This window comes from Juglans regia, chromosome 16, assembly GCF_001411555.2.
Source record: "Juglans regia cultivar Chandler chromosome 16, Walnut 2.0, whole genome shotgun sequence".
NCBI classification, from domain to species: domain Eukaryota; kingdom Viridiplantae; phylum Streptophyta; class Magnoliopsida; order Fagales; family Juglandaceae; genus Juglans; species Juglans regia.
In genome coordinates this window covers 1338950-1353608 of record NC_049916.1, presented here as the reverse complement: position 1 = coordinate 1353608, position 14659 = coordinate 1338950, and the positions used below count along the sequence as shown (strand labels likewise).

The 14659-nt window shown below is 35.7% G+C and overlaps 1 protein-coding gene across 2 annotated transcripts; it reads right to left on the bottom strand.

Annotated features, from left to right (window-relative positions):
* Nucleotides 1-4584: 4584 nt before the first annotated feature.
* Nucleotides 4585-14162, bottom strand: LOC108981770 (cyclic nucleotide-gated ion channel 1-like). 2 transcript variants are annotated; one of them, XM_018953021.2, is made up of 8 exons: nt 13915-14162; nt 13105-13242; nt 11850-12417; nt 11147-11359; nt 9706-9986; nt 8264-8375; nt 7397-7633; nt 4585-5486 (listed from the first exon to the last, which is right to left on the bottom strand). In XM_018953021.2, exons 2-8 carry the CDS (start codon nt 13131-13133, stop codon nt 4788-4790), a joined length of 2139 nt encoding a protein of 712 aa, XP_018808566.1. In that variant the 5' UTR covers nt 13134-13242; nt 13915-14162; the 3' UTR covers nt 4585-4787. The 2 variants fall into 2 exon arrangements, with proteins under 2 accessions (XP_018808566.1, XP_018808567.1); XM_018953022.2 differs by lacking the exon at nt 13915-14162 and adding an exon at nt 13721-13888.
* Nucleotides 14163-14659: the final 497 nt, after the last annotated feature.

The window sequence follows — 14659 nt, the reverse complement described above, 5'->3', positions numbered from 1 at the left end:
TGGCTTCATAAGCAATCACCACATTATCCATAATCAACCTACCAGTTGCAAAAGCACTTTGTGTAGGAGATTCAACATTAGGCAAGATAACTTTCAGTCTATTAGCCAAACATTTAGCAATTATCTTATAAAGAAAATTGCATAAGCTAATTAGTCTGAAATCAGAAACTTTTTTGGGTGTCTTTACCTTGTGAATTAATGCAATATGAGTCTCATTAATGTTATCAATCCCACCGTCTGAGTTTAGAAATTCAAGAGCAGCCTTGCTAACATCCTACCCTACAACACTCCAACGGTCTTGGCAAAAGGCTGCAGGGAATCCATTTGGTCCAGTGAGCTTAAAGGGTTCATCTAGAAAATGGTCACCTTCACTTCAAGTGCTGTGGATCCTTTAATCAAGTTGGAGTTCATGTCTTCAATCACTTTTGCATTTATGGAGCTTAGACAATTAGAAATACCTTCTGGATGAGAGGAAGTGATTAAATTATAAAAAAAAATTGATTAAAAAGAACACTAATCTCCTCTGGTGAGACAGCAACAGATAGGGCTGAGCTCCGACTCCGACGGAGTCGAAGTTGACATTTCTGACCTCCGAGAGTCGGAGGAAAATTTTTACTTCAAGTCTGACTCCGAACTCCAATCGGAGCTCCAAACGAAGGTCGGAGCTTCGAACGTTTATTGGGCTAAATGAATGCCCTTTTTTGACTTTTGGGCTCACCAAAGCCCAATTCCGAACCTGTAAAAAAAGATACTAAAAAAAAAAACTTAAATACAATAGTTTAAAAACTAAATAACATGTAGCCATAAGTTATAACAATCTCATTTATTACAACATTGACTTAGTCTTTAAAGATAATTACATAAATATTAAACACGGATTTCTCTCAAATCTCAATGGTCTATTGGTCATACCTGAAATAAAGATAGAAAGTTGCAATCAATAAAGGGAAAAAACTGATAAAAAAAAAATTGAATACAGTAAAAGTATAATTTGATTCTTACCAAGAAAGGAGGTTCTCCATAGTCCATAGTCTCTCAACTCCATCCCAACTCTCAAGGAGCGTCCGTCTCAGACTTTTAGTCAATGGTAATTATGTTTAAGTTAACAATTAAGTCTATAAAATCATAAAAAGTAGAAGTTAGAAACATTAAAAATAATTAAATAATTATTTAAAAGTATATAAAGTTACCTGATTTAAGCATATAGCTCTAGGCATCAGTGCCAACGGTATCTAGTTCAATATGCGTTTCACTTATCCAATTCTATGTGCAAACGAGAGCCTCCACGGTTGACGATGACAATGAATTTCGATAAGCATCCAACATGCGATCTCAAGTGCTAAACGTCGACTCTGAGGTAACTGTAATGATAGGAATAGCTAGCACATCTCGGGCTATACGGAAAAGGACTGGATACTTGGTGGAATTAACGTTCCACCAAGTTAATAATTGAAATACACCACTAGGTGCCTCGACAGCTTTCATAAATATTGTTCAACCTCAAACGTACACTGCATAATATTCCTCGTTGCAATGAGTTGATGATACTGTTGCATAATAAGATGGTCTGTAACCTCTCCTGATGGGTCAATATCATCTAAGGAAGCTGTCGAACCCGTCGGCCTCGAATGTGAGGAGCTACCAGCTGCAAATGAAGGCTAACAACTATTGTTGTAGTGACTATATAGGTCATCAATATCACTTTTTAGCACTCTAATAAACTCTACAGCCTTCACTATCCCTAGAATAGAATTTACCCAAAATTCTAGAATAGTCAACTTATATCGGGGGTCAAGGATCACAGCCACAAATAGTAATCTATTTATCTTCTCAATATTCCTCCAATATTTATCATATTTGGTCTTCATTCTCATAGTCATAGCAGATAACAATCCCCTAGAGTCAACACAACTATTTTGCAAATGGAAGTGAAGCCCCAAGAGTTCGCTGAAATACAAGTTCGCAGTCGTATATTTGGATCCAAATATCTGCATGGTTATGTCATAAAAAATTTTCAAAAATTGAACAAAGTATCTCACACTAGTCCAATCATGTGCGTCTGGCACACCGAGCCCCGTCTTGCTGGCTCCAACAAAGCATACCTCAGGCCCCCATCCTCGACCTCCGTCCACTCGAACCCTCTTTGGTACTTCTGTGCCACATCTAACATCATGTATGTAGAGTTCCATCGAGTCGAAACGTCCAAGCATAACATACTAGAATATCCAATCTGAAGATCTTCTGCTATTGCCTAAAACTAGGCTTGAACCCCTCACATATCGCACAATGATGCGGACTCTGGTAATGGAATCATCAACCTCTTTTAGCCCCTCAACAACTATAAGGTTGATGATATGAGCACAGCATCAAATATGAATAAACTTATGGGCCCGAATGATATCATTTTTCACCATCGTATTCTGCTTGAACCAATCAATTGCTATGTCATTGGCACTAGCATTGTCAACTGTAATACACAGCACTTTTCGAATTCTCTAATCCTTTATACAATCATCCATCTTCGCCTCAATGGATGCACCTTTATGATCCACAATTGCTTTGAAGCCGATAATTCTTTTATGCAAAATACACTCATTATCAATGTAGTGTGTTGTTATACACAAGTAGTAGACGTTCTGTATGGATGTCCATGTGTCAGTCATAAATGACACTCTTTGGCCAGTAGTAATAAACAATTTCCTCATCTCCGTCTTCTCCTTCGCATGCATCTTCATACAATCTCGCATCACCATATACCGTGATGGAATGGAAAATCGTGGCTCAATAGTTTGTACAAACTTTCGGAAGCCTCTTTTGTCGACTGTGGTAAAGGGTATCTCATCAGTAATTATCATATATGCAAGCATGTCCCTCAACATCTTCTCACTGTTTTGAGAGATGACCATTTTCTTAGCCTATGTACCATCAGTGGCCGTAAAAGTTTCGTAACTAAGCTTGGACTGATCAGTGGCCGCCAATCCCTTCGCGATCTTATATCATTGGCGACAATTTATATTCTAAGTGTCCAAACCAGCCCTAAGAGAAATTTGATCTGAGATACTTGCTATCAAGTAACATATCTGATTTTGGAATTGGAAGGGATCCTCAGAATCCTTAGGGCTTGTTTGACAATAGATATTATTTCAAAATTATCATCTCATCTCATATCATCCCATTCCAAACATAATTCAAATACAAAATTTTCAAACTAATCATTATAACTTTTCCAAACTTTCAAACAAAAAATAAAAGACAATTCAACTTTTTCAAATCTCTAAATAAAAATATATAATATTTTAAAATTATATTCTAACAATATTTTAATTTTATAATATTTTTTATTCAATTTGTTCTTTCTTTTTTCTCAAAACCCAAAAAATATTCAACTTAAACTATTCCACTACTATTACAAACTATCTTACAGCTATTTACAAAATTCTCATCTCATTTCTCTCCTAAGTCCTGACAAGTCCTTCATAATCAAATTTACATCGGTGATCTCCTTAGCTACCGAAATTCCCTCCTGCATTAAAGCAACATCTGATCTTGGCTCACTTTCCTTTAAAGGATCGTGATCTTATCGAGGAATCACAATATGGAATGAAGATTGTAACGGCAATTCTTTCGTTGTAAGTGAATTATTAGTCTGCTCCGCTGATGTCCCAGGATCGTTTGAAATTTTAAAATTCTCCTTAATTACCGGGCTTTCCTCATAATGCTCGATCCATTGATCGTTCCTAGAATGCCTTAAGATTGCCTTTCCCATCTCCACTTTGATTCTACTCGCCGGAGTTCCTCTGCCCCGATCATACTATGGGGTCTGTACCTCTCCACCATATTGTGATCTGGACTCATTTCCATTAAAATTTTTGACACGATCATTTATTTTACACCCGGTGACTAGTATAGATCTCTTAGGCTGCATCTGGATATTGAGTTAATCTCAGTTCTTTATGGATAGTAGTGAGTTAAGTAGCAGAGGAAGTTATGTGGAGTCCATCTAAAATGAGTTTAAAGTATGTTTAGATGTTAAGATGAGTTTAGTACTTTTCAAATGAAGTTAAAAAAGGTTGTGCATCTCATATATAAAGTCTTAAAGATGTGTTAAGTTGAAAAAGGTTGTAGTTCCCACGTGTAAGGAGGTTTTGAGTTGAGATGAGTTTAGTAATTTGAGAGTTTGGTGTTTGGATGTTAAACTCAACTTGAAATTAGACTGAGCTCAGCTCAACTCAACTGAGTCTTGCAACCAAACGCTATCTTATCCTTTTTTAGTAATTATTCATAAATGAGTAATACTACATACAATCATAGAATGCACAAGCGTCATACAATCGCTTTGAAAAAGAGTTAAAATTCACTATTAAAAAATTAATTTTTTTTCTTGTGAATACCGTATTTATTCATTTTTTTCAAACTGATTGCGCAGTACTTACACATTCACGATTACAACTATCATTTTTCTTCGTAAATTTGGTTACATTTCGCTAACAAGGTTTTGTCAAAGGCTCAATATCTTTGCTAGTCATATTTTACGCACTTCAAACCTGAGAATCTCTGTGGTTTAACAACTTTCAGCATGGCAGGAAAAAACAGGAAGTAAAAATTCAATATACAACATAGAAATATGCATTATACAATGTACAGGCCTCATAGCCAATGAATTATGAATATTTTTTTCTACCATAATGTGATTCCACTACTCTCTCTGTAGAAAAAACAAAAAATTATCTAATTTTCACACTTAATACAACAAAACAAAGCATATAAATTCGCCAGGGATGGTGTACCTATTGTTCTTCAGAAGCAAAATCAGGCTCCGTTGGTTTCTGAAGTAAAATAGGTGGAATTCTATCTGCCACCCTTGCCTTGCGTGTACCATCTCGCCGTAACAAACGAAGTGCATTAGCAGCAAACCGCGAGGCATAAATGGTGGCACCTAAACTTGGCGAGCTCCCTCCAGCCTTGGCCAATGCATCTTGCAATCTATCCTCCTCTGCCTGAAGAGACTCTTCAAGCTTCTTCTTATTATAGCGGCGCCAGGCTGCCTGGATGAAACAAGCCGCCCAAGTCCTCCATTGCTGAGAATAAAGCCTGAAAGTATGGCGAAGTTGCTTGCTATGGAGCCGCCGGAACTGAGAGGCTACAAACTTCAAATCATCAGCTTTTAGAGCAAAGGCTTCGACTTCTGTAAGGGCCTGGACAGTTCTTGTTGAGATGGGTAGGTTGGATGAAGAGTGAGGATCCAGAGCCCAAGTAAGAAGTTCTTCTCCACAGAAGTCACCGGCCTTAAGATATTCAGAGTTGAAGAAGCCAGTTCTTCCACCATTGGTAGTCATTGTCAATAGCTTGCCTCGCATGATGAAGAGCATCTCATCAACTGGGTCTCCCTCCCGGACAACGTAGCTTTTCTCTGTGTACAAAACTGGCTTAAGACGGTCACACATTGCATCCAACAGCTGTTCATCCATCTTTTCAAACATTGGTACCTGAAATACATTCCAAAAATAAAAAATAAGAATAATAAATCGTAAATCTAGTAATTACCGAGGGTACTGTAGAGGAATTCAACTTTAAAAGGTTGTACACAACTACTTATTAAAAAAAAAAAGGTGCAGACAACTTTTTTTCTTTTCTTTTTCTTTTTTTTTTTTTTTTTTGATAGGAAATAAACATCATTTCATTTCATATGGAAGTTACATCTGTGACTCAAGTTACAAGCCAAACTAACTCCTATTGTACGCTTTCCCATACACAAATATCTTTGCGATAGGCATTGTCTGAATTTTATAAAACTCTCAAAAAAGAGTGTCAATATCTATATAAAACAAAGGTAAAACCAACTCGCATCCAAACTCCATCCTCCAATGGAGGAGAAGTAAATACCACACCCATCCTCCAGACCAGAGGAAGGAGGAACCAACACTACTATAGACATAAGTCCAATAGCCTATTTCACTTTATTTTTCCTTCAAACAAAAAACCAACGAACAAACACCAACAAAAAACACACCGACAAAAAGTTGGAAATATAGAAAATGGAAACAACGATCAAACACCAAACAACATTAAAGGGAAAACACTGGTGGTGCATGAATGACACGCGCCACTCTGGGAAGGAGCCAAGCGGTCGGTCAAGACGGTGCCAAAGTCACTGGGCCCAGAGCTGCTGCGCATGGCATCAACAGAAAGTGATTCACAGTAGCTCGAGTGCGCTACACGTTCGCTTTAAAATGCGCGTCGGTGCAACGTGCCGCTCTGAATAGCACCCAACGACAATGAAAAGGATTGGACTTATGATCCAGAAAAACCTCCTTGACGACAAGTGTGCGGTTGCAATTAGATTTAACTAGTTGTGTGTACCCATGCGATGCGTGGCTGATTATAGAGTAACTACTAATTTTAATAAATTAAATATAAAGGAAAGAAGACAGATTTATATAGGAAAAGTGAAATTTTCTAAGACCTTAAAATTGCAAATTGAATAAATTAATTGCCATGACCTTTCAAATTTCTTTAAACAGAAAGTACCAAATTTATGGATATTCAATAATAAAATTATGGAAAATTATAAAAATAAAATAAAATTAATTAAATAAATGTTGAGGTGACTCAATAAAAGCAAGTCTTTAGGAGACTAGCTTTACACGGGCTGCAGACTTGTTTTGAAAATTATACAGGCAATAGATATTGTCCATGATGTAATATCTACACAAATGACACACATCAAAATTAATCTAATGATATCTATAAGCATTGTAAACTATCGAAGCATTTAGTCAGTCAATCTACTTCCTAACTCAGGATAAAGCTTATAAACAGGGAACTCAAGTATTGAACCAATTCACACCAATGGAAATAACAGTATAGACTATTTCCAAGCAGACTAGCCATGAATGCAACCAAGAAAAAAAAAACACGTTTTATGTCTAAAATAATAGTCTGTTTTGAATTGCTTCAGAAATATCTTTGATACAGACTGCAGACGATCTCACTTCTTGGTAAGGAATATTAATCATATTTGACGCTTCAATTTGGGTATAAATCATGATGGATTGGCCTTTCTCCCTATCCAATATCGATAGACACAACCCTACTTTTAGGAATTACCCATTTAAAAGCAGAAAGTACATCCAATAATTTTTCGCTTACTATTGTCTTGAAAAAAAAAACCCTCCGAAAGTTAACATATAACAAGCAAAACAAAAACTCCAAAAACTATCAATATAAGATTGAACTCTTAGGATGCATTCATTGCAGCTAGATGCTCATGCCAGCTTTTGTGCGAATTAGATAAGAATAAAGAGGATTGGAAATATAGTTAAAATAAACAACAATACCATTCTTACTACCAGTGACATGATATACAAAAAAGTAATAGAGAGGTAAAGAAACTCACTCTCATGAGCAGTGCCAAGCAGAGATGGCGCTTTATGTCCCTTCTAAGGTCTTTCGGAAGATTACTCAGCAAACTCTCTTCATTAACACCTCTAGTTTCTTGCCATTTGTATTGTTCATACCTCCTAATCCGTTCTCTCAGCCCCTCAGGGAGCAAACGGTGTGACATCCACTGTTCTGCATCTCGCCTCTTGACTCTCATCTCCTCCAATCTTGTAGTCGTGGATTGCAAGTATGTCTGTTTCAAAAAAGTTGATTCATCATAACCTAGAATATATGGGCCACATACAAGTGAACCTCTGAGTTTCCATAACATGTAATTTAGCTCAAACAACCTAAACACGCATTTGGTCTCATGTTAAACAAGTCCATAAATGAGCTCTCATTGGACTTTTGTTTCATGGTGTCATCTAATGAATCCAAAGGGCTCCCTTCGAATTAATTAAAAACATAACAATGAGTAGGACTGTATCAATAACGACAAGGATGAAGGGTATTCATCAACCATCATAATGCCAGCAATGGCAAAAAGGAATTCTGAGCCTCTCTTTTATTTCTGTTTAATTTTTTAGGGGGCAGAGGGAGGGGGATAGAATCTGCAAAGTACAAAACACCAATCATGGGAAAATTCAAAAGCATTTCTAGGATCGGCCTGAATCACACCATATGCAGCTTGTATAGAAGCTGTACATTCTGGCATATCAAAGAATGTATACAGAAGTCCTTTGAGGCAGAAGTCCTTCAGAAGTATACAGATGACGAGTGGTCCATGCATTGAGCATTCAACTTAAATTTCTGTAACTGATCATCACCCTCACAAACATAAATGCATGACCAAGAGCTGTTAAATAAAATTTTTAGTACCAACCTGCATATTCCCGATCAGAAATGAAAACAATACCAAGCCTGAAATAGAAATGAAAACTGCAAAGAAGATTTCCCAGACATTGGTACTTGTTGAAAGATTTTGACCAAGAGAACTGCAAAACAAGAAGGAAGCATAAATTGCCAGACAAAAAATTCATAAAGTCAGTGCTCAACATGGAACACACTAAGGATATGCATATCATAATGAATTATGAGAGGATAAAGCCCACACGGAATATAATAAAATGCACCTGCCACAATCCAAATGTGGTTTTATCACTTTGACTGGTACATTTATTAAATTTCATTCAACCAAAACATTGTACAGTTCTACTGATATAAAGCTTAACATGGGGCTTAACATGGGACTGGTACATGGGGCTGAACATGCAAGAAAGAGGAAAGCCTCATTAACACCTGAACCTAACGATTATAAGAGAAGCATAAAGCACATAAATTATCAAACAAGGGAACAAAGAGGAAAAAAAAAAAAAATAGAAAGTATTTAAACATTAGACAATAATTTCAAATGTGAATTAACTGCGAGTAAAAGAAGCAAGGATAATCATCAAACAATAATTTTACAAGTGAACTGCAAGTGCACAACATAGAACACCTAAAAAAATACACATATTGTAACACAGTCCACATGAAATGCAATAAATGCACCAGCCAACATGATCAGATGAGGGGCTGAAATTCAAGAAAAGGGAACCAAGATTCAACAGGCTACATTTACACCTAAATACCTAATAAGCATAACAGTAATGTTCACACCACAAACAAGGTTCAATATTTCATCATCAATTATCATCCCAATCAGATCCCATATCCTTATCCTCCCCTTCTCTTACAAAGACACATTCAACCCATCCTTCCTTTACCCATAAATGATAGTCAACCCAAATACACCTTAATCCCATCTGAGTGTTCGGTCATTTATCCTAACAAATTAGGTTCACTCATTTTTTCCACTCAATACTATCTAAGACCATATATGATACTAACCATATAATTTATTCTTCTGCCCACATTAATTTTTGGCCCCCTCTTTCGGGGAGGGGGGGTAGATGACCACCAAGAAGTCCCTTCCCATCCAATCAATTAGATAAAATGTGATCAAATAAACCAGTTAAGTGATCAATAATATATGTCATTCAGAGTAAAAGAACAAGGACGGACTAGAAAAAGGGTTATCACAATCCAAGCAAGTATACAAGAACTTAATGGGCAATGTAGCAGAGGTCATGGCAATTTGTCGTCACAGTCAATTTACTTGATGCTCTCTGCATACATATATAACAAATGGCAAAATGAAAACTCTGTTCGATCAGCATAGAAAAGCATGCCATGTCATGGAAACATACGCACACACAAACAATGTCATACTATTATTGCCAACTAGCCAGCATAAAAGAAATAATGATCTCCATTCAAGCACACCTCAGATTTCGCAGGCCCCACCAAAAACAGTAAAACAACTTCTGTGGAAAATCAGTCGACTCGACGACACCAGATTGAAGAGCATCAAGGAATATTCCAAAATTAAAGAGTGTTGTATTTGGTGTCCGTACTGGACAAGAATTATTAAGAAAAATGTCCATGTATAACCTATCATCACAAAGCAAGGAGCTATTGAAGCACGTAATATTTTTCCCACAGGCTTGTTGCCAGCATGTAGCTTCTCTTTCTATGGAGAACAAGTACCAAAAAGCTCCAAACACCTAAAACAAGAGCAAACACTTAATTATCAAAAATATATGCAGAAGAGAGTAATTGCACTTCAATTTACAATATAATTTTAACATGAAGAATGCCAAAAAAATGGTCTGTTCTTATACTGCATTTTGCAAGCTCAATGGTGTTGAGATCTTGTAAGGAAAAAGCCACAGATTGAGTTTCTCATACTGGCATATACAGTCAGTATATGAACTTAAAAGAGTCCAAATTGAAGCTTTTTCAACCAGCATTATTATTTAACCTTCTCTATATGCTACATAGGACACTATTCCCTAAAACAACACCCATTTCCAATCCACCATTGCAACAGTTGGAAAAGGTATTCACCATGATTTAAGTCATGACTATTCATAAACAATATTGAATAATACCTTTTATATGTTCCTTTATTCTTAATTCACTTTCTTTGGTAGACATGCTTACATGCATATAAATAAGGTTCAGTATCCAAAAGGCTCACAAACCAATTGTATTTGGGCTATGCCTTTTATTTTTATCACTAAAATTTCCGGTTACCTAAACAAAACACTAGAAAGAAACCACTTATTTATGTCTCTTAAAAATATAAAGGTTCATACATGTTATCAACTTCAAGCCAGCAGGTATTGAAGATTCACGCACAAAATAGGATGACAAACAACTCATTCTTTTATAGCTTGATGAATGTATCACCACTCTTAGATAAAACCCAATATAGGACTGCTTATAGAAAAGGAAGTATTTAATGAAAACCCAATATATTTACACGTTCCTTCTGATAACAAATGTAATCTCACCTGTCTGCATTTGACACTCCCACTCCTTAATATATTGTTTCATTTAATTCCAACATAACATTTGTACAATTTAAAAGGTATACACTTGATAAAAGTAGGCACTATAACTCTCAAAGGTCCAAAGCCAAACACCATATCTCTGTCTAAAGAAATTATTTGAGTACAGCTACATGTGAAGTTCCATAAGCAACATAAAGAGGCAAAAGGAGCAAACATGGATATAGGACAGGTTCACAAAGATGGTAAGCCTATAGAGTATATAACCAAGGTCAAGTGAATTTTTACAAAGCACATATATTTTTAAAAATAAAAATGTATATTTATCCTAAATACTAATAAAAAATCTGAAACCATTTAACCAATCTTACATGGCTGGCAAGCATGTAAAGAAAGAGATTGAGTACAGCTCCAGCCCAAGCAGTTTGTGTGAGTATGCCAGAAGTCCTTGTAACTTCTTTGTACAATGGATAGATTCGAAGAAACCTCGGCAGATATTGGAAAAAAACAACAAATTTTAACAAATTCTTTGTGTTCAACGATCTTGAGCCAGCCATTTTCGGAATGATAACTAAAATGACCACCTGAGCATATCACAGCAAGTTAGAAGTCATCAGGTAATATCAGAGAACTTTTACAAATAACTCTTCACAGGATTAACCACATGATATATCTAATTTGGGAAGTTATAGGAAACCTTCAAGTTGCTACCACGCATGCTCAAACTGAAATGCAGGAGGTCAACATGCACAAGGCACTAATTGTTACAAAGATTTCATCTAACAAAAAGTGCACGTGGGAGGACAACAAGAAAATTTTGAAATGGTCAGTAAGTGAAGTGAAATTGCAATAAATATCCAAAGAGGACCAGGCTAGGGGACACAATGACCCAACTTTCTGTTGCAGGGTAAATATTTATAGTTTTGCACACAGCGATACTAGCTCCTCACCCTACATTACTAATTAAGGAATCTACGACAGAATAAAGGTGTAGTCTAGAAAATCAACCCCAAGCTAGTCAACCTCATAAATACCCCAAGAAGGAAATTTTTGGCTGTAAAGACTTCCCCTTACCTGTGGGAGTGGAAGGACTGCAAGAATGTCGATTAGAAAGTACGATGACAGATACCTCGTTGCTATTGCACAAGCATCTTCAACTAAAACACCTTTCCCAAACACACGAGAAGAGGGAGCAATAAAACCGGTACGGAATTGTAAAATAATGTGAATCACATAAAATATATCTGTGAAAGAACGTAAAACAATAGCTGTAGTCTCCATCTTATCATCCAAATCAAGGCACTTCTTGTGATCATTAATCACAGGGACATAAAAGAACAAGGGATCCAGTGAAACTGCAATCACACATAACAGTACAAATATCTTATTCCACTTCTGAAGGAATAGACCCTGAGGATCAAGAATTTTCTTCTTTAAACCTGACCCTTTAGCCACAGCATTACTAAATGAATAGGATTTTGATGATTTTATAATCCCGTTTATCCTCTCCAAACTAAATTCAAAACCTCTTTGAATTTTTTCTGAAACCAAGTTAACTGCCATTCTGATTCTTCCTGGATGCACTCCATACTTTTCAGGATATTCCCCCTCGGTACTTTTCTGTGACTTCCAATCCTCAAACCTGAACCAAACATAGTAAATAATATAAAAACCACTTTTATGAGTCTAAGTCCAATTTGAGTGGAACATGAAAAGAGAACCGAAAGAAATGAATATCAAAGTTGAAAATGACGATACAAAAGAATGGTTTTTTTTTTTTTTTTGGGGTTGTGAAAATATGTAAGTAGAATGAGAATTCCATTTAATAAAAAGTTTTTCAAACGTGATTTGTATAGGGGTTTGTAAAATTGGGCAGGTAGAATTGAAAAGTTGTTTGAACAAAATTATTTTTGGGTTTTAGTGAAAGTTCTTCAGGTTCTTGTGTTGTTCTTCTTTCACAAGAGCTTATTGATATGATATGATATGATTAGGAAAAAAAAAAGTTGCTGATAAATAAAAATAAAATGGTGTTTAAAGATGATTGGATTGAAGTTGAAATTTTTTTTTAAAACATTCTGAGAACTCTTAGAAACAAAACATACCCAAAGCATCTCATAAAAGCAAGATGCCTACTATAAGATCAATAACTTTATAGTGGTGATGGAGCATGTTGTATTGTGTCAGTGGTAGCATTGATTGTGGCAGTTTTCAAGTAGCACTGCCAGAATTTAATTTATTTGCTTCTAAAATCATAGAAGTACGTACTTGCAAAAACTGAAGCGTCTGATTACCAAACATTGGAAATTAGAATATGCACCGTTAAACTAACCTCAAATACTTCTCATGTTGGTAGTTCATGATTATAACTTATTAACAACACGATTTTCCAGATGAAGAGTTGAGCCCAGAAAAGTTGATCAGCCCAAGGAACTTCTTCATGCACCACGAAAACTCGCAATGCCAAAACCTGATAGGTAAAAGTTTCAAATTAGGAAATTTGCATTTCATCGACTTTATGCACATCCTCCCCTAGTTGTGCCATACAAGAATTGATAGTTCAAGGCACCAAATGTTCGCAAAATTACTTAAGCACCGTAATTCACAATAAATAATCAAAAAGTCGAAGGATGATAAGAACAAAATTGGTGGTCAGAGTGACAGCCCGGTGCACTACCAAAAAGTCCAAATTTGCAGTTATTTCCATTAATAACCATACCAAAAACACAATAAAAAAGCAATACACCACTACTCTAATGTCCAGACCAATTACCATAAATCTATTAACTTGACGATTATCCATACATAATGAGGAATATGGTACTTGAAACAGCGAACTTTTTAATTCAACTTTTGGAAACAAAAATTAGCCAAAAAAATCGAATCCTACATTTACGGAGTTTAAAACATTAAATTTCAAACCGTTTTAACGAAATTCAAGAGATTACCTCCAAATATACAAAAAGACTAAACACAAAGAGAACGAAAGTAGAAGAGAGACGCAAGAAACCAAACTGGAACCGAAAGGCATGAAAATAGAATCGAATAGTGATAAAGTTGAAGGACAATCACTTGGGAGGTTCTGTACTGGCAAAAGAAAACGATGAAACCGAAATAATAAAACAAGACAAAATAAACGCACCGAACAAGGAGACTAAAGAGCGACTAGACAACCAGTACAGTACAGGCTAGAGAACTCCATGATCGATCAGTGCAAGAAGGAAGATTTTTCTACTTCGTCAAAGAGAGAGAAGGTTCGCGGAAATTGGCGAGTCAGAAACGGGGGCTATATGCCTGTTAGCGAATGAATTAGATTGATCAAAATTTCAGAACTCTGGTGACATGGTCCATGGAGGGAGAGAGAGAGAGAGAGGTGTCAAAATGTCAAAATCTTTCAAACGAATAATGCTACTTCTCCCCGATGATGGTCGGATATGGATCCCGACAAATTTTTATTATTATTATTTAATAATTAAAAAATTATTTTTAATAATATTAAGAATTTTGGTTAAAAAATAATATTTAAGAATATAAAAATATATATAAATAAATAAAAGACATTAGCCTTCTCAACAATTTATCGGCTACACCGTCAGTTGGTGTAGCATGACTCTTTCAAACGAATAATGCTACTTCTCTGGATGATGGGTCTAATAAATAAAAAATTATTTATTTAATAATTAAAAAGTATTTTTTCATTGTATTGAAATTTTTTAAAAAATAAATATTTAAGAATATAAAAAAAAATATTTAACGTTCTCGGGACAATTTGTCGAGCTACGCCCTCTTGGGTGCAGCAAGACTCATTTCAAATTGAAAAATGATAATAGGAGTCCGATTTGGGCTCTCCTTTTTTTTTCCCAATTGGCATTTTATTTATTTTTTTA

Coding starts and splice junctions, on each gene's coding strand:
- LOC108981770 (XM_018953021.2), bottom strand. CDS start 13,133: ATGAACTACCAACATGAGAAGTATTTGAG. Junction 12,418..13,104: donor CAACATGAGAAGTATTTGAG/GTTAGTTTAACG, acceptor TGTTTGGTTCAG/GTTTGAGGATTGGAAGTCAC. Junction 5,487..7,396: donor GCTTGGCACTGCTCATGAGA/GTGAGTTTCTTT, acceptor AATGTATTTCAG/GTACCAATGTTTGAAAAGAT.